Source organism: Stegostoma tigrinum, chromosome 13 (genome assembly GCF_030684315.1).
Source record: "Stegostoma tigrinum isolate sSteTig4 chromosome 13, sSteTig4.hap1, whole genome shotgun sequence".
NCBI classification, from domain to species: Eukaryota; Metazoa; Chordata; class Chondrichthyes; order Orectolobiformes; family Stegostomatidae; genus Stegostoma; species Stegostoma tigrinum.
In genome coordinates this window covers 30,393,416-30,414,801 of record NC_081366.1, presented here as the reverse complement: position 1 = coordinate 30,414,801, position 21,386 = coordinate 30,393,416, and the positions used below count along the sequence as shown (strand labels likewise).

Genomic DNA, 21,386 nt, shown 5'->3' with positions numbered 1-21,386 from the left:
ACATCCTTAATGGCACAAATTACTCTTCGCAACTATTGTACCATCATCTATGATTCCATCCTGACGATTACATTAATTGATTACACTTGTCCATAGTCATGCAGATTGTACCTGGTGCAAAAAGAACAGCCATAATGTGAAACAAATGTTGTCATTGCATACTTGGTGCTAATTTTACTGTAAGTCATTAACTGCTTCACAGACAAGAGATGACAATGGCTCAAATTTATTTGATAAACTGTGAAGAAATAGTCATGTGCTTAATGACAAGCAGAGTGACTGTGCCATGCATGTTATAGATTTATGTTTAATATTAAAATTTCCCCTGCCTTTTTCAGTCACCCATGCGGTACAAAATGCTAGTCAACAGTTCATTGAGTTAAGTCCCAAAGCAGCAGAGTGAAACGCAAGAGGTAAATCAACTCCAGGTTACCACTGGCAAATACTGTGCAGATCAGTGTTGATCTGACCAGATACAGGACACACAAGAAATACTCTACATTAATCCTCAGTCTTCTTCAATTTGATTTAATGAACTGAAATCAACTTTAAGCTTACTTGACTACATCTAAACGAATACATTGTGCATTTGCAACAGCACTACACAAACCACTCAAAGACTTGTTTCATGTTCTGTTAGCGTTTAGAATTTTGTTTAATGTTTCCTGCCATGAGGTACAAAGAATTGTGTCAATGGAATTTACAATGCATTAAATAAATTGATTTTATTTTGGCCTTCGCAAATCTGTATATATGTATTTCTTTGAAATGTGGAAGTATACCTCAAAGTGGATCACTGGACCTCAAATTGGATCACTGGCTCCTTTCCTCACTTTCTTCTGATCAAGAGAATAAAATTTTATCTTACACTATGATTGTCAATAAACAGATCATTGCTAAGCTGATCACAATTTGCTTGTCCTGTTCAGGTCAATATGAATTTTTCACATTTTTGCTAAGTGTCATCCACCCCAATGTCCTGCGATTGTTCATATCAATTTGACTCAAATTATTTTCATCATTTTGCAAATTAGCTCTTATGCCCACTGACACAGTTAGAACACACTTCTTCTCAGGGGTTTTGAAAATCTTGTTCAATACTATGGGGGGGATTAGTGATTGTGTTAAATACGGTTTCAGTTACAGACTGTAAATTGAGGCACATGGACAATTTAAAAGGCAAAAGGCATCAAGGGGAGTACACAGATCACATTTTACTAAGCTGACTTTTCCTCCCATTAGGAACCTCGTCAGTGCCAGAACAGGTAATACCAAACCATTCTAATGGCACCTAGTGGCAGCGAACAGACACTGTAACCATTTCTTAGGTGATTGAGCAGACCACTAACTGCTGGGCAAGAGGAATGATATCAACACCTTTTACTCTTCCATGTGCTGGGCTTTTTTTTCAAGTAAGGAATAGGTTTATTAAGATGCTAGACAATCTTCCAACGCCAAGAGGCAAGCCAGAGAATGCAAGATTTTAAGACAGTGTGGAGCCTCTTAACTGCATTGTAGATGTGGTAATTAAAGAGACGGCTCTCACAGAAGAGTGAGGGGCAGGGCTGGATAGGTAACCAGATGCTTAGGTAGGGAATCTGAACATGACCGCCTAACTAGATGGATAAGAGATAGGAAAACAAAGAAAAGACACTGCCTAAGGGCTTAATAATCAAGAAAAACCAAGCATTAAGAACACAGAGATCAAAAGCTCCAAGGAGGGAGGACCAGGATTCAAATCAAAGAAGTTACATGATAGCAAAAACCTTAATTATGCAAATTACTATACCACTGATGAAAATTAACAAACATCAGCAGTTATAAACAATGCTTAGAGCTCATATCAACATGCTTGGCTGCTTCTGGTGTCTTTCCCCATGAGAATGAACAATCCAAGAGAGGAATGAAAATGCGTCCTGAACAAGGCCCAGATGCCTGGGCAGTAAATGTGGCCTCCCATCCTCATCACGTTATGCCCTGGAGATTAGACTTGAAGTCATTAAATCCTCCCTACACAGCAATCTGACTGTGTACTTGATGGTAGTGAGTTATGGTCAGAATGACTTAAAAATTGCGCTACCACACTACAGGTGGCATCCTGTTACTGTGCACTGCCATCTGCGAAACCACCAGAATAAAAACAAAAACAAACCAAGTTTCACCCGGTTATGTACTTTTGAACAAACAGAAAAGCAGAAATGACTGCACGTGACACAATCATCCAAATTCCTATGGACAGGTGTGAGAAAACCTCACTGTATACACAGACAGGAACAGCAGAAACTTTTCACCAATTTTAAGGAAGGTAACTTTTCTTTAAAAGAAAGTCATAAAAGGTGGCAATTATTCATCAATACTACCATAACTATACCGACCTTATGATTGTTTTTTTCTCTACAAGATGCTCTGAGTACCTTCATGCGATAGGAAGCTTCATTGTAACGTACTTTACAATATAAAGCAATTCTTTTACCCAAGCCATAAGACCATAAGACATAGGAGTGGAAGTAAGGCCATTCGGCCCATCAAGTCCACTCCGCTATTTAAAATCATAGCTGATGGGCATTTCAACTCCACTTCCCTGCACTCTCCCCGTAGCCCTTGATTCCTTGTGGGATCAAGAATTTGTCGATCTCTGCCTTGAAGCCCAATAAGTAGATACAATATTAAACCCATTAGAGACAAGGATGATGAAATTAGTACTCAATAATTACACAAAATTCACCTCACTGAGTCAGCAACCCAATTTAAACCACAAATGTTCTTTAGCAAATAAATTTGAAATGAATTGCAGCCACCATGTAAACAGCCATTAGAGGTCAATTTTACCTAAAAATCTTGAAACGCCCACATTCAACTCTAAGGAGTGTTGGAGTGAATTCAATAAGTTCACTTGGAGCAAATGTTAGCATGATGATTATTTTCTGTTTTGTTGATATGAAATAATATTTACTACAAGGGCCACTGACATCCAAGTACAAAACATCAATCCTGTCAAGCTTTCTTTCTAATTAATTGGCTGTTCAATTTTTGATCATGTCTGAAGTATACACATTAAGCAGAAAAATGTACTGGATATTAATTGGGGGGAACAATGGAAAGAGCTATTCACCTATTCAACCAAAAAAAGTTGTTATCTGCATTGGGGTATAAACACATTTGAGTCAAATGAAGGAGCTCTACAGCTGGAGTTTACTGGTTAACATCTGTCTCCTCCTCCTGTTTGAATGAGAAGCAACGTTCCTCATTGTTTTGAAGTGGAAAATAGTAAGCTATTGATGAGAGAAAATTGTTAAACTTGTTGACAAACCTCCGATGGCTTCTTCTCTTCCTGCCTTGTCCAGGGGTGCTTTGTGTTTGCGGTCTTAGAACTTCGACACCACAATGTTATGTGACCTTGGGAAAGGAGATCAAGAGTTACTCTGCTGATGACAATGAATGGGCATTATACACATTCAGAGGACACTATTGGATAGTAAGATAAGTAAAAGACAGCTGGCTGATTTAGAAGGCACAGTAAATCTCTGGCAAAAGCCAACACTCAAATAAAATAAAAACTGACAGATTCACCAGGATCTTAGAGGTTGTTTGCTAAATAAGAAATAATGCATAAACTGAACTATGACAGCAACTGAGGACACTTTCAGTGAGAACAGGATTAAGTCTCTTTTCACAGTTTCCCTCTACTTTTCTGTCCAATAGATTAGGCTGGAGAACTATTTTGAGACCTGTGACAAAATGATCCATAATTCATCATGGGGCCGCTAGGGACAGTCCACTTTTTTCCTCTTCTTGCCAAAGAAAAACTTAGCCTCAGGTGAGACCTTTATCCAATAGTATAACAGGAATTAGCAGTCAAATGTTGATATTGAGGAGTCTCTTCAGTCTCTCCTGGAGAACAGCGGGACACTAACTTTATGAATATGTGCATCAGTGTTGAACTGTCTTCAATTGGAATAACATTTTGTAATAAAGTACCTCTTGTTAAGCCATCACTTTGTGCTTCAGTGTTAAATACTAAGGATTGGATTTAACACCCAGTGAGTGGACTGAAACACAGATGTGTCTTCCAGACCTATGAAGTCCTCAGGTCCAGCAGCTATTAATGCCCAAAGGGATGTTAATTAACTTGAGACAGGACCTCTGCTCCCATCGGTGAGGAGGGAAGGCCTCAAGAAGATATTACTTGGTCCCAGAAGCATGGGGAAGTTGTAACCACTGCCATAACTGCTTCCAGTTCCCAACAACATGTACCACTACAGCCAGAGGGGAGCTAAATGACAGCTGGAGCGGGCACCAGAATCAGGAACTGGGGTGAGGTGGTGAGGGATGAAACGTGAGAATGCATATCAATTGGGGCGGGCCCATAAATGAGACTTCCCTGCCACCTTCCCACCGAAGCCCAAACAGTGCAATCTGAGATGTTGCTGACCCATTGCTGGCCTCAGCCCACCCCAATAAATAGTGGCGGAGAAAGGAATTGGCCCTTCAGAATCTAATTAAATGGCACAGGTGCATCCAAATCAGCCAATGCCTTCCTCGCTGCTTGTGAAACCAAAAAAAGGGGTGGCAGGTCAAGGGCAGGAAATGATGTTCATACCATTCGCCTGCTCTCCCAACTACAAACCCTTCCTTAGTCACGTGTAGAAGTCCATGCTAGGTATTTAAAGATACAAATGTTATTACAGCTCGATTTATCCCAAGAAAGGCTGTGTTAATTATCAAATATTTCCTCAGAATTGAATCCATCTCTTGTATAGCACAGATCAGGTTATCAACAGTGCAAAGTGAATCAATCATTCTCTCTATTCATTGTCTGTTAGTAATTTCTGTCTGATCTTAAAGACACGTTTACAAGTGTCCACATTGACTTGCTATAGTCTTGCTACCTGGGAATATGGACTTCAAAACAGATTTGAAATTTCTTGGACCATGAGTCCGTGAGAAAAATTCTCCATGCCAATTCACTGTTTCCAAAAAGGGATTTCAAGTCCCCTAATTGAGGTTCTTACTGTCAGTGGTATCCGAGTCCTCACTGCTGGTGGAGAACTTCCTCCGTTTCATTATTTCATTATCCATCTGGAGATCTGCAATAATTACAAGCAACCTTCATCAGTTCCAGTGAAGTTGACAAGATGTTACTGAAATAACTATTTTGGTTTAAAACAAACAGGAAAAACAATTTATACAGTACTTTGCACATGATGAAATATAACACTGTGACAAAAGGGAACATTAGGTCAGATGACCAAAAACTAGGTCAAAGAGGTTAATTTTTAAAGGAGTTCTGTAAGGAGGAAAGCAAGTAGAGGAAGGGAATTCCACAGCTAAGGTCCTAGACATCTGAGGGTTTGGCCACCAATGGCAGAACGATTAAAATCAGGGAAGCACGTAACACTAGAATCATGAGGCTGGTGGAGACTAGAGAGGATTACAGGAACAGGAGAGGCTGAGAATTTTAAAATCCAAACATTTTTTGGCTATGAGCCAATGTAGGTCAGGGCGAACGGGACTCCCCTTTTATAAAGGATTATGATGGATCCATGATATAGAAACAGGCTATACTCAACCAGCCCATATTATTTTTTTTTGTTGCACTCAAGCCTCCTCCCTCATTATTCACATAAACCTATTAACTCTCTTCTCCTTCAAATATTTGTCTGTCTTCTCCCTAAATGCATGAATGTCACTCACATTAACCGGTCCCTGTCGTCGCAAGCTTGACATTCTGACAACTGTATGCTAAAGAGATTTCATCTGAATTCCCTATTGAATTTCTTGGTGACTGTCTTATACAGACTTCCTCTACTTCTGTTATTTCCCATTTTCCCCCAGAACAGCGCAAAGAAGACACAGCAGAGGGAGGGTGGGAAAGATGAGAAAAATGGAGAAAGGAGATCATACTCAATACCAAATCCGCGAGGCTGTTAAGTGCCTCAGCAGAAAATGAGGTGCTGTTTCTCCAGCTTGCATTATTCTTTGTTGGAACATTGCAAAAGGCCAAGGATGGAAATGTTAGCATGGGAGCAAGATCACTTATTGATGTAGCAAGCAACTGCAAGGTCAGAGGGTTTCCTTTGGGCAGATTGGAGGTATAACACAAAGCGGTCACCCAGTCTGTGTGTGGTCTCACCTATGTAAACATTGTGAGTAGTGATCTCAGTAGACTGGATCCTGCGGAGATTCTCCAGCACTTTGTTCCTTTTTCATAGAATCACAGAATCCCGACAGTGTGGAAACATGCCCTACAGGCCAACACATTCACAACGCCCCTCAAAGCATCCCTCATAACCCACTTAACCTAAACAATCCTGAGCACTGCGGGCAAGTTAACATGGCCAATCCACCTAACCTGCACATCTTTTGACGGTGGGAGGAATCCAGAGCACCAAGAAACCAAATCAGACACTGGGAGATTGAGTTAACTCCACACAGAGACACCCGAGGCTGGAACTGAACCCGGGTCCCAGGTGCTGTGAGGCAGCAGTGCTAACCATTGAGTCACCGTGCCACCTAGATTTCCAGAATAATCATCCAGATTATTTCAGATTTCCAGCATCTGCACTATTTTGCTTTTATTTTTTTGGAGGAGAATGTTGTGGTCAACAGCAAAGTCTCCAAACAAGTTGAGAAGAACAGGAATAGACAGTATCAGAGATCGCACCGGGTACAGTGGATGCAGTATACCACATTGGCAGATGTGCAGGTGAATAGACAGTATATCTTTATCACAGTCACACAGGACTGTCATTTGTGTCTTTGATGAGAGCCCTTTTTGTTACAGGAGAGGCAGAATCCTGATTGGAGAGATTCAACAAAGAGAGTTTAGATAAGGGAGGAATTGATGTGGAAGACAACCTAGTCAAGGACAGAAACCACCAGACTGAAACACGATTGTGTTCTTAGTCTGTGGAAATATGTAATCTACAGGCATATAACAAAAACCTGTAGCTATTAATGCAAAATAAATATCCCAAGGTACTTCTCAGAATCCAGATCTGCTAAAAATTGATGCTAAGTCAAAAGATATTAAGCGATGTAACAAAACAGCTTGTCAAAGTGTGGCCTTTGAAGCTGAGGATGGTGGAGTGTTAGATAAAGGAGTCCAGAACATGGGGTCTTGGCAGCTCAAGTGATGATTATCATGGTGATAGAGGAAGGCAGGATGCACATAAGGCTAGAGTCAGAGAAACGGTGAGTTGAAGAGGTTAAGCACAGAGAACTAAGGACAAGGGTGTGAATATTAAATTAAGAAACTGATGTTCCTAGAGGTCAGTAAGAATAGCTGACGGAGAATAAGCTTGATGCAAAATAGAGAACAAACAGAAGTGTTTTGGCTGAATTTTATATCGGATGACAGGCCAATAAGGTGAGTCTGAAGGCAGCAAAAATGTGGGCGAGGGTTTCATCAACAGCTGTCTGATCACAGGCAAGATTGAAGATATGCAATATCATGGACCTGAAATAATCAGTCCCCATGAAGTAGAGGCTAGAATTTCAGATGATAAAATAGAGCACTATGACTGTAAACAAACAGTTTACTTCAATCTGAGACCATAGCCATAGATGAGATGGATTCCGTAGAACAAAGGTTGCAATGGGTTCTGGAGACAATCAGTTCTTCCCATTCATGACTGCAGAAATGATAGCTCATCTCAAGGCTTGTGCTAGCAGATACAACAGACAGAAAGCCACAAGCCATTTTTTGAGCAAACCAGGAAGCAGATCTTTCTTGGGAGTGGTTGCAAGGCCAGCAACTTTGTGCTTGATGGAAAAATTAATCCAGGGGCCACTACAATAGTGACACTTTTATGAAAATACCATTTCTCAGGGCAGCAGCACATTCTATGTATCTGGTTTATTCCTTCAAACTTTGATGCAAATACCAAAGCAGCATTCTAGAGAAAGGAATGGGTTGCCACAGGCTGACAACACCCAGTATGCAGTTGGTCCTCCAAGAAATCAACCTGGCTTGACAGGTGGACCATCTCAATGTGTCCTGCTCGATGAGGTATATGGCATAACATCAGCTCACTGTATCACCTTGCAGCATTAATAACCTGTCTTTACACTTTGTCTTTGACATAATAAAATGTCACAACAGGGGCAAAGCATAATGCACACAAAACATACATTGGCAACGATCACTCTGGAATCAGTTGTGACAACATTTATCTTGTGCACTGAGATACGCATTGACAAAAGATAGAAGACACTCGTCTCTGTGCTCATGCAATTATGGAGATTGCCAATCCCTGCAAACGTAGGTAGAGATGGAGATTTGAGATGCTATTAAGTCGTTTAGTGCATTGAAGCACTGTTCATTTGTCCACTAAGGATCCTCCAAGAATGGGTTCTTCTTAAGATCTGTTGTTATTTTCACAAAACAAGAAAAGCAAAGTTGTGCACGATACATCCAAAGCAGCCACAGAAGATGCTCAAAAAGAAGCCAATTGCGGAGCTCCTCCTAATGTATCAAAGCAATCGGAGCTCCCCTCAAAATTCCCAAAGGGGCATTAGTGTTCCGAGATGTAATGAGAACTCTGAAAGAAGAATGAACTTGCTTGGGGGTCCTCCTCAGCTGTTCTTTTTGTCAACTGTATTAGGTCATAGCTAACGTATCAGCAGTTTCACTTTGTCACCTACAACCCATCTAATCAAGTGGTAATTGCTTATGAAGTGCTCAGGGAAAAATCACAAATTACTGATGAAAGGGCTCTTGTGGTGTAGTGATAGTGTCCCTACCTCTGAGCAAGAACACCTAGGTTTAAGACGCACCTGCTCTGGACATGTGAAATATCTCTGAACAGGTTAATTAGAGAGTGTCTAGAATTTTTGAGGCAGGCTCTGGTGATGCAATGGTAGTTTTCCTACTTTGAGCCAGGATGCCTTGGTTCAAGTCTCATCTGCTTCAGGAGCTGTCTCATGCCGCATCTGAATAGGCTGAAGAAAAATATCTAGAATTCTTGAGGGCTAAAGCTACTTGGCAACCTGTGGCGTCATCATGAGTTAAAGTGCTTAATAACTAGTCAATAACAATCTGGGCATTGATATGTCTCTCTACGTTAAGAAGATCGAGAATGTTAACTGTTGGAGTTTGCAATGCTGTGTGTCATCTATTGAAGTGTACGCGTTGAACAACAGATAACACGGTAAAAAAGGAATATCTTTGCACACTGCTACCAATGATTGCTGTCATGCCAAACTGGATAAATTCTAACTCTCCTAAACATATGTACGTGAGAAATGCCCAGCTAAGTGACAACCTAGCTGATATTACACTGATCTCTTTTGATTCACAAGCCGAGTGACCCAAAAAAAATTCAGAAGTTGTGAAAAAGGTGTCTAGGCAAATGATACTGATTGCAACCTTTCATGCCGATATTGACTCGCAAGCTAGAAGAGATAAAATCAGTTACTTTCAGGTAAAATGGAGAAAAGAAACTCTGTAATTTCTTTTAATAATTAGGTAATTGCTCTTCAAAACTTCCCGTCTCCAAATCCAAAACTTCTGTGAGGGTTAACAAAAGGCAGGCCTCATTTTATCTAATTTTAAGTTAGCTCTGGTACATTCTCAGCCAAGTAAGTTGTTGTGAATTCTACATCTCTTCGTAACGAGCCTCACAGGATACTTGGGCATCAACTTGACAGTGTGAACAGGAGAGGACGGAAACCCAGTGTAAATGGCTCCTGCCAAATATTCCAAGCCATCATGCTAGCCTGTAGGAATTTCATGAAAATACCTCAGGTGACTTTAACACCAATTTTCTGTTATGCCTCTGTTCAATAGCTGATGACATGCCATTAACCCTACTTTGCACATTATCTCCATCAACATCGCTGCCCAACATCTCAACTCAAACGTCTTTATTGATGAAAACTGCAGACAAATTCTTGACGCATTCATTGACCATTCTGTCATTTTAACAATTAAACTGTGTTTGAGTAGCTCAATTACTATGGCAATGCCATGCAAATGTATTAATGATTCAACCACTATTATCACCAACAATAACATCTCTCCTTAAGTGCCACATGCACTCCAATAAACTTCTCAGTCGCTTCCCTCAAATTATCTGTTCAACTTCTGCTCAACACCTTGTCTCTTAATTCTGTCTCCACTCTGCTCCTATTTGGCACTTCCAACAAATAACTGTAAACCTCAGATTATCTCTAAGATTCTTACACACTGCAACATTCAAAATAAGTCAATGAAGTACTATTGCCTGTACTTCACCTCAGTCACATTAACTATTATACATAGACATATTCACAACTTCTTACTTATCTTTCTTTGCTTTCATTCTTACCAACAGCATTTTTACATAGAAGAATTGGGTAGAAATTGGACTTGAGCTATAAAGTTAAACAGGCAATATTGGCCTGGCTAATACTGTTATACTGCCCAGCTGGATATTTCACTTTACTGAAGTAAAGGGAACTAAATATTCAGGCAGAGAGAATTGTGGATGGCCAATATAAACAGAGCCAGCAGATGAGGTTCATCGCTGCCTGTATGAAATCACAATAGCTGTCTTCCCATGTCAACTACTTTTTAAATGTTGTCCTCACTTGGTTTACGTCTGCTCACACAATTCTACCATCCATTCTCCTAGTTATGACTTGCACCTTCAATTAAATCAACTGCACAACAATTCTTTAATTCAGCAGCAACGCAGAAACTGCAAAAAAAGAAACTCTGTTCAATTTGTCCTGTGTATTATGGCTAGTCCATGCCGAACGTTTGCTACAACGTATAAAAGATTTTATGTGAGTGTGAATAAATATGACCCCACATGGATAAGGAAAACCCACCAGTTCGATTGGGACAACACCAGGATCCTGGGACAGGCCAAGCAGAGACAAACATGGGAATTCCCAGAGGCCTGGTTCTGCACTAAGAAAGCCATCAACAAACACAGAGCTACACCTCATATATACTCCACTGCAAAGGAAAACCGGAAGTGAGGTAATCCAGCTCAAAAGATACCAGAGTTTAAATAACAGGCGGGAAAACACAACGGCACTTCATCAGAGGCTGCACTGATGATGTTACCCAGCAGGGTAATGAAATGTTCATGGAACAACGAACCAGCTCAGGGAGCCAGCCAACCACAAAATCCACAACCTGAGCTATGAATCTGCTCAAAAACATTAGAAATATGACCTCACTTCTGTTCAATCTCTGGAACACTCCCGGACATCTATCAAACACCCAGAATTTTCACAAACGTAACACTTAACTAAACGTATCCCAAACTCCAACTGGTACATTTCAACAGCAACTGGGTGGCATGGTGACTAAGTGGTTAGCACTGCTGCCTCACATTACCAGGGGCCTGGGTCAATTCTACCCTTAGACAACAAGACTCTCAAAACAACTTATTATGAGCAGGATGCAATGGCAATGACTATCACTGAACTAGTAATCCAGAATCCCAGGCAAATGTTGTGGGGATGTGGATTTGGATCACACAATGGCAGAAGATGAAATGTGAATTCAAAAAAAAAATCTAGAATTAGAGAGCTTGGCTAACGGCCACCAATGTAACCACTGCTAACTGTCATTAAAACAAAAATCATCCAGTTGACAAACATCCTTCAGGGAAAGGTATCTGTCATCCGTACCTGGTCTGCTCTATATCTGACTCCAAGCCCGCAGCAATGTGGTAGACTTTTAACCACCATCTGAAATGGCCTAAAAAGTTAGTACGTTGTAACAAATCACGACAAAATCCAAACAAAGGAACAACACTGGACGAACCAGCTGACACAAAAAGATGATGGCAAACACAGGCTGTAATGTCCTCCTGACTAATATCTGGGGATGCGTGTGCGACAATTGGGTGAGCTGTTCCACAGACGAATAAGGCAACTGCCTGACCCAGTCATACTCACTGAATCATACTTGGTATTATGTCCCAAGCATCGTCATCAGCATCCGTGGGTACATCCTGTGCCATCAGCAGGTCACACATAGAACAGGTGGCAGCACAGTGATATGTAGCTGGGAGGGAGTTACCCTGGAAGTCCTCGACATTGCCTATGTTCCCCATGAGGTCTTGTGAAACATGGAGGTAGATGAGGCAACAAGGAAACCTCCTGCTCATTATCACCTAGAAGGCCATGTTGAAAACTACTGAGATGATATACAGAGGTTAGCAAGGGCGCAGATGTACTCTGGGTGAGGACTTAATGTCCATCACCAAGGGTGGCTCAGCAGCACCACTACTGCGTGAACAAAGTGTGAAGCTGGATGAACACAGCAGGCCAAGCAGCATCTCAGGAGCACAAAAGCTGACGTTTCGGGCCTAGACCCTTGTCAGCTTTTGTGCCCCTGAGATGCTGCTTGGCCTGCTCTGTTCATCCAGCTCCACACTTTGTTATCTTGGATTCTCCAGCATCTGCAGTTCCCATTATCACCACTACTGAGTGAGTTGTTTAGGTCTTCAATGACATTGCTGTTAGACTGGGAATACAGCAGGTGGTGAGAACCAACAAAAAAAAGAGAACAATCTACTTGACCTCGTCCTCACTGATCTACCTGCCACAGATTCACCTGTACTTGACAGTATCTGTAAGAGTGATCATTGCATAACATGCTAACATGAAGTCCCATTTTCACACTGAAGGGTAAAAGCATTGTGCTGAAGGCAGGACAGGCTCAACATGTTGAATGGTCTCCTCCTGTTCCTGCATCCTTCCATCATATTGTATGGTACCACCATTTTATTAAAAACCACAAACTTCAAACAGATCTATCAACTCAAAACTAAGGCATCATCGAGCAGCACCAGAATGATATTCAACCATAATCTAACCTCATGGCCTGCAATTTCCCCCACTCTACCATTTTCATCAAACCAGGAGATGAACCACTGTTCAATGAAAAGTGCAGGAAGGCATGTCAGGTGCGGCACCCGGAGTCCCTCAAAATGGGATGTCAGCCTGATGGAGTTACAACACAGGTGTGCTTGTGTGTCAAGCAGCATTAACAGTGAATCACTGATTGAGCTAAGTGATTACACCATCAACATATCAAATCTAAGCTCTGCAGTCCTGCCACATCCAGTTATGAATGATGACGGACAACTAAAAAGCTCACTACAGGAAGAGGAGGCTCCAAAAATATCTCTATCCTCAATGATGGGGGGTCCCCGTACATCAGTGCAAAAGGTGTGCCTGACGCATTCACTACAAATCTTCAGCTGGAAGTGTCATGTGGACGATCTACCTCGGCCTCCTCCAGAGGGCCCCAACCAATCATCAGTCAATTCAATTCACTTCATGCGAGAGCAGGAAGCGGCTGGAGGTACTGGGTATTGGACAGCCTACGGCCTTAGCAACATTTGGCTAAAGGACTGGCAACATTTACTCAAGAATTTTCTGCATAATTTTTCTGTTCCAGTACAGCTACAACATTGGCATTTCCCCAAGAATGCAGGTCCTTAGAGAGTTCCTAACAAACCCATGACCACAACTACAGGAACACCACCACCTGTAAATTCCCCTGAAAACCCCTCACCAACCTGATTGAAAATATACTACCATTTCTTCAATGTTGCTGGATCAAAACCTGAGACCTCCCTCTCTATGTAGAAGTATCCACACAAAACAGACTGCATCGCCACTCTTTCGATAGCAGTAAGGGATAGGCAATAAATGCGAGCCCAGGCAGCAACACCTGCATCCCATGAACGAATTTTTCCAAAAAAGTGGCCTCTTATCATAAAAGGTCACTGATACATCTTGGCCAAAAGATCACAAATCATCGGAACCATCAGTCTCGTAAGATGTTCACCCTTCCTTCCTGATGTCAGTAATACTGTACATGTATCAATGCAGCCTACAGACAACACTGTCGAATGAATGACGGAATTTACAATGCTTATTTATTCCAGGTTTTATTGTTTCAACAAAGTAAGTAGGTTGGTAACCAGTTCATGCTTGCCAAGGTTCCTATGTTTCATCAGTGGACATCTGATGTCAAAATGATAAAGTAACTCTGCAAATCTCCAAAACAACCAGTCTTCTATCAGTAACTAGCACTCTGTCCACCGCAATCACAAGCAGTGAATCATCTTCTGTACCCTCCTGCAAACTCATTGATGCCCTCCAAAGTACTTCAAGAAATGTGCAGGTCGCAGAAGTGCCTTTGATGGTCCTGTTAAGTTCCCGGTCTTTCTGCAGAAAGTGTTTGCTTGGGGCAGGGTGGAATGCTATTGGTGTTATTGCAATGACAGTATGCACATCATAGCAAAATATAAACAAAGCCCTGAACTTATGCAAATGAAAATCACTGCTACTATATTCACACTGCACAAATTACATCATTTACACAAACCTCAATATCTCCCAGACTGCACTAGAAACCACCCAAGGATTTACATAATGATGTCCTGTTACTTGGTAATAGACTCTACCTGTCTTGTACCCATCACCCTCCTGAAACAACAGCAATTCCTGAATAATGTCTGCTGCCAAAAAATAACATCACTGTCACTTGAGATGAGAACAGGGAATACTGCACCACAGAACAAAAATGACTTTAAAAAATGTAAAAAAAATCATGCTAGCTGAAGATGGGAATGAAGAATCAATTTGTAGTAAAGTTTATTCTACCTGTGCAATATAAGTGCCCTCAGCTCCTAGTAAGTAGTTCCTCTTTCCTAGACTATGGCTTAACTTCATTATCTCCTTCTTGCTTATTCTTACAGCTTTAGCAACTAAATCTGATTGAATAATACACACGTATGAAAACAGGCAAACATGACCCACACCAGCTACCACCTTGAATAATCAGTTCTACAAATGCTATATACACTCTTGCCACAACATGGTAATGCAAACTAATTTATAATCACTTCAATATCTATCAGTGTGACAGCTATGACAGTGATTTTCACTGCTTACCCGAGTACTTTCCAACAACAGTACACTTTCATCTATACATCCTTCCAAGAACATGCATAGCCTTCAGTAACCTATGAATAAATTGTTCCCCTCACTAGCTGCATTCTGTCTCTTGTGGTGCTTTCCCCTTCGGATCAATAAGAGGTACTGCTTCATTCCCTAGGATGCCCACAAGACCACATAATAATCATAACCATCATCATAAAGCAAGCTCTCCTCATCAGCCCTGAACTTGCACACTCCCCAGCTGAATTAATGGACTGAGCATTGTCTGTTGTGAATTCCTGCCCACTGAAAAGATTAATGCTGGTCTAACCAGCGATGCCAACATCCTGTGGAATATATTTTTAAAATAATGATAAGGCATCAACACTGCAGGTTTTTACCCATCTAACTATCCCATTTGTTCCAGGGTGGGGAATGCACTTTCATTCAACACAGTTTGCAATGATTAAAACTTCCCAATAGTAAATTGTTAAGCTTTGATGAAATTTTAAGAGAAACTTTGCAGACTTTTTAAACACAACATTTACACAGATTGAATCAAAAGTTTTAAACAGCAATGTGCCATTGCTATAAAGCAAATGGACTTCAGGGCAATAGAACACTGTTGCACACAGTAAAACAGCAGTTTCACACACACAGTATGCTACCAATCTCAGTCACTGGTGAGACCAAATCAAAATCAAGCACCTCCCAGAACAGAGGGAAGGAAGGTCATTGTGTGGGAGTTCCCACACAAACGTCTAGCAACTGGGTCCAAATGCAAGTCAGCATCCTAAAAGGCTTGATGTACACTCCAGAGACTGCCAGAGAGACAGCAAGACAACAAACTCAAGAATACATGTAATGAAGGAAATCAGACTTTAGTAATATAATGTTCCAGAAATATCCACCCAATTAGTGAATTAACAGGACAACAATTCCAAAAATGTAAAAATTCTAGTGAGTAATCAGAGACAACTAGAAACCAACAAGGAATGCTTACCTTGTGATACAATCTTCTGGTCTTCTCAAATAATTTGTCTGTTTTCCCAGATTATTTGCCCAACAGCTACATCTTGTATTACGAATTTCAACAACATTTCCAGCCAACCAAATGCATCCACAAGTGTTAAGGAATCTAGACATGAGCAGAAAATGTTACCACACTGTCTTCATTCAAAACTGCAGTCTGAAAAAAATTCAAGTTACAGCATTATAAATACCCATGATTTTAAAGTGGCCTTTTTGAAGGCGTCACTTTTGTAGAGTGAGAAGTGTAGTGGGTTGCACTATGTTTTCCACCTGTGGGCTTGCAATCATATCCATCTGGAACGGCTCCTCCAACTCCTTACTGACATCTCTAAGTGACTTGAGTTTACAGTAGTTGTGAACCAACTTGCGTGTGCAAAAATTATCTAGAAATCATTTTTTAGAAACGCCAATCTTGCTCAAAATAAGTCATAAAAATAGCAAGTGAAAAGTAGCAATATTATCTTAAAGTAATGATGGATAGGTGCTCAAAAGCAGAGCTTTAAATTACAGAAGCACAAAACATTTGTGTATTAAGTGCAACAAAATCTTAAAGCAGTTCCCTATAAGCCACATCTAGAATGCAATGGATATCTTCCCCATTGAGGTCTGGTAGAGAAAACTTTCTGTTCTAGCAGAAAACTGGCGTATACCTTTTGTAGTGTATCTCTGACCATGGCTTGCTGGACAGGAAGAGGAAGAGAATTCCTCACTGCTGAGTTTTCTCAATAAAATTACTCACAGTATAAACTGTTTCCCTGAAGTACGGTAACTTGAAGAGAATAGAGGTTTGTTGGAAAGTTTGGGTACATAGTAATACAGATTTCTTATGGGATGAGATAAAACCCATCTTAAGGCAATTCAAATAATAAAACCAGTGGTGATATCATGAGACACAAATCAACGTGAAGTCTCAGTTTTGTTCTCATATGACACTGTTTAGGAAAGGTAGAAAATTTAGTGTAATTTTCTAAAAAAAAGATTCTTCTTCAGAGTTCCACAACACCTATTCCCAAGTGCTTTAAACTTAGGAATTAGTTTGGAAGGCAAAACAGATCATTAAGAACACTATGCATTCCCCTGCACTCCATACCATAACCACCAAACCCATCTTTTGTTAACAATCTTGTACTTTCTTATATCTAAGTTTACAAAAGATCTATGCTGATTTAATTATAAATATTCAACATGTATATATTGACACATCGATCATTTTGCAATCTCAAGAGTTCAGAGTGATCTCCGAACATCAAGGAAGCATGTTAACGAGGGTGGCGACAAGCATCCAGAGCAAAACTGATCTGCAAGATAATAAGTGCCTCCTGTAACTGCAGCCACCTCCAAGCAGCACTGAGGACCCACACACAAAAGTTAACTGTTCACATCACTAAACTGTTACACTTTAGCTATGACACTATCAGGTAAATGCCAATGGAAAACCAACCAGCTATTTCCTATGCACAGGAAACTAAACAAACATAATTCAATTAATTACTATCACATCGGACTGCTCCACCTGATGGAAGGAGTAAGCAATAGTTCCAACTACTCACCAGTTGCTGACCAGCTAAGTTCTGGACATCATTACAGTCTTGATGCTAACTGTAAGAAAAGTAATAATAGTAACCCATGTCCATCAAGGAAGCATTCAAGCAAATAATATACCAAGAGGTTTGAGCAGAACTGGTAAATAGGGGCTAAAGTCAAATCCCTCGGAGACAAGAAACATGCATTAAAGGAGGGTGGGAAGATGCCTTTAGGACTGCTAAAGTTATTCAAGATGGTAGGCTGTAGGCCACATCATCTGCAGAAGTGTCATCAAAAGGCTTTCCATCACAATGTCAGGAGTAAGGCATGTATCAATGATTCGACAATGTTCTGCTTCATTCATGGCTTCTCCAGGAACAGAACAGCTGATGTCAACCAGTGGCAGGGGCATGCATTACCTGCAAGATGTTACTCACCAGATACCTCCAACAGCATCTTCCGAACCTGCAAGCTCCACCACCTAAAAGAACGAGGGTAGCAAAAGCCTGGCCAGACTACCAGCTGCAAGTTCCTCTCCAAGCCATGTACCATACTGACTCTGAACTATAATCACAATTACTCTAACGTACATGGGTCAAAATCCTGAAACTTCCTTCCTAACAGTACTACTGGTGTCCCCACATCCAAAGGGCTGCTGCAGTTCAAGAAGGCAGTGGCGTCCTTTCTCCTGGGCTCAATATTCATGGCTCCAATACTGGTGGACTATGATTGCAACAAGCACAATCTACAGAATGCACTCTTCAAATCACCAGGATTACTTCCTTCCCTGGTTCACCACAAAGAACAATACCTCATAAGCATTATAACCATATCCAAGATTCCCTCCAACTCACTCACCCTTGTAATTTATATCATAATTGTCACTAAGTCAATGTCCTGGAATTCTCTACCCAACATCATTCAAGGACCACCTACCTACACAGGGAATCAGAGGCAAACTGGTGACTCGATGTGAACTTCTCAATGCTACTAGGAATGAGCACCAAATACAAGAGTACCAGAGTAACCCACATCTGAAGATTAATTCATTCAGAAGCCTGAGCAGTTGTGTAACTAACATTATACAGTGTTGTGTCTGTCGTGATGCCATTGCACATAAAAAGATTAAGTAATCAGTAAACACAGAATTAATTACTAATTTTGAGTATAAGGGTCACTACTACAGTTGATTTACACAAGTTTGATTTAGCTATCTGCTTTGACAATTAATTTTTTAATAATTCTATTTACAGGCTCCTCTGGCAGCAGTGAATTCATCCATAGATTATAATTCCAAAATGGTCCACAGAAAACAAGACTTACTTAAAATCCACAGATTTCCACAGCTGTACACACTTACTATGTGGACTTTCATATCAATCACAAACTCATTATTTGACAGCAAATTATCCTATTTTGTTGCATTTTCCTCTCTCAATCCCCTCCGGTCAAGATTAATTTTGGGCATAAGAGCAGGAAGACTATGCGTTTCATGCCTTCCAATAATATTAGTCTAAAATCCACCACTAGGAGGTGTGCAGAAACCACCCTGGAACAATATTAGGACAGAAATTCACTTACAGGCAGTGAGGTTGAAATGTTGCTGCAGGAGAAGGTAATGTGGTCACAATCTGGGGTGAGAAGGTGAACTTTGCAAGCAACCGCTCATTATTTGAAGATAGCACCTTATATTGAGCTGCACATTACCAAGTGTACTTTTATAAAGCATTTTAGTGGTAACTTGTACTGGTGCTTTAAAAGACCTATTGCTAAGTCTATAAGTAAACCTGATTTTCCAGAGTATTGCCAGCCCAATGCAGGCTGCATTTTGGCAACATAACAATGTCACAAGCAGGCATTAGGCCCTGTATTTGCATAAGGACCTTCTGCTTTCTGCAGGCATGGGCCCTTGACACTTTTTTTTTGCTTTTTCCAGTATCAATTCCCCACAACAACGTAACTGAAATCAGAAAGATCTGCAAAACATCAAACTTGTATTGGACTTGAACTTAAATAGTCCAACACATTATGCCACCATGTCACTTAACACATTATCCAAACATCATCAATCCAATACAATTCATTTCAAATCAAAGCAGGGAGACAAGGACTACAAGCAACGGACAAAAGCGCCCCTTTTAGCCTCCTGCTCATAAACAAATAAAGGACTTTGTAACGAATACAGCAGCTGATTATTATAGACAGCTCATCAATATACAATACTTGCATATCACATCTCAAAGTAGTCTCAGACATAATACTGACCTCTACAGTTTCCACTGCCTTTTAACTCACATGTGGCACAGTTTTTAATGAAAATGTCTTTGCCCTTCACCAAAGCAATGTAGCAAGGGAGGAACACAATACAAAAACCACAAGAACACCAGTTTGCAAGTAATGCACAGCCAAGAGATGTTCAAAGGGGGAGGGGAACCACAGTGCAACTGTCACATTTCCCTCTCCACATTTATATACTTTGTAAAGCAAAAGGTTGACACAAATCCTGAAGCATATTATGACTATAGCAAATAAACTTCAGAAACTTAATTCACTGGCTTAAAACCCAAGTTGTTTGCAAACACAGCTCGTGAAAACACTAAGCTTTCTTATCATAAAGACAAAATGATTAAATTATTTCCAAAAGAATTACAACCACTTCTAATTTTGCCTGTGGGTGATGTAGTGCGAAATATTCAAAACATTTTGCACGTTAGACAATTGATCTTCCTCTTCCAATTAAAAGAAGTGACCTTTCACAGACAAATTGTATTGCGTTGTGACGGTCCTTCTATTCCCTTGGAGTACAATTCAGTTTTGCACGCGAACAATCAGGTTCTCAATCCTTCAACTGGCTTTCACACTGTTCGGGGGGGGGGGGGGGAGAATATTTTCATCACTTATGTTTCACTGCTTGCATATTTTGCAAATTAAGATAATGGAAGTTGTCCAACACGCCCCTCCCCCATAATCAAATTAAAAAGCTGCCAGTATAGAGTGAGTTAATATAGGTCAACGGTCCCTCCTCTTCCTCAGTCTGTGGGTTTGCGCCCAGTGCGTGATGCAGCTACAGGTCAAGTGATTGCCACTCGGCATCAGGCAACCACACGTGTGCATCTGTCATTTGGGGGAGAAAAAAAAGTTGTGCATCCAGCAGAGTTTTTAAAGGGGGGAGGGGGTTGGAAAGAGTTTGGATGGGAATTAGAAAGGGGGATGGGGTTGGGGGAATTAGGCGCTGACCAAGTTTTGATGCGTGCTGTGGAAGTTATACCTGCCTGTAGAATCCAGCAACTTTTTTTCATCTGCCTTTGGCTTTGCCTTCTCTCTGTTCGGTGGGTGGATGTTGTTGTTGTTATTGTTGCTGCTGGAAGCGAGGGGGGGGTTAGTGGAGAAAGGGGGGGGTGAAATTGGACGTGCCACGCCTCCCCCGGTGAACCTGAGCGCAATGAATTCGGGATAAACAACAGCCACTCCCCCTAGAGTCAGCAGCGCAGTTTGCACTCAGGAACCTACATGTACACACAGCGAGAGCATGTATTAAACGTATTATTTTTTTAAAAAACACAGCTCCTACGTTGCAAACGGTAGTCCCAACATACACACACACACAGCGTCCCCAATCACTCCAATTCAAAATGATGTAACTCAATAAAGACGATGCATTTTGTGAAAATAAAACATTTCAATGTTCATCCCACCCCCCCTCACACACAACACTTTACACTCCACCCCCCCACCCAAGAATCTACATCTCTCTCAAAAAAGAAACAGCAAGCACCCCTACCACATCCCTTCCTTCCTTCCTTCCCAGCCTGGGGTGCAAAAATATGTAAACATTTTTTTAAAGAGTCCTGGACTGCAGTAACTGGTTACACGGAACAGCGATATGATATCAGGGGAGAGAGAGGAAAAAAAAGTTAAGCCTTGCACTTCTG

General features: G+C 40.9%; 1 protein-coding gene across 5 annotated transcripts in view; it reads right to left on the bottom strand.

The window, feature by feature from the left end:
* The window catches only part of jade2 (jade family PHD finger 2), a 162,503-nt gene that overhangs the window by 140,192 nt on the left and 925 nt on the right, over positions 1 to 21,386 (bottom strand). For 3 of the 5 annotated variants that reach the window (XM_048543385.2, XM_048543382.2, XM_048543388.2), the window contains exons 2-4: positions 15,902 to 16,036; positions 5,013 to 5,087; positions 3,311 to 3,396 (exon numbers count right to left, since the gene is read on the bottom strand). In XM_048543385.2, coding sequence (XP_048399342.1) covers positions 3,311 to 3,396; positions 5,013 to 5,079 — 153 coding nt within the window. In that variant the 5' untranslated portion in view covers positions 5,080 to 5,087; positions 15,902 to 16,036. Of the gene's footprint in view, positions 1 to 3,310; positions 3,397 to 5,012; positions 5,088 to 15,901; positions 16,037 to 17,480; positions 17,530 to 20,722; positions 20,806 to 21,386 lie in introns of those variants that run through there. The other 2 variants (XM_048543384.2, XM_048543387.2) reach the window with 2 other exon arrangements.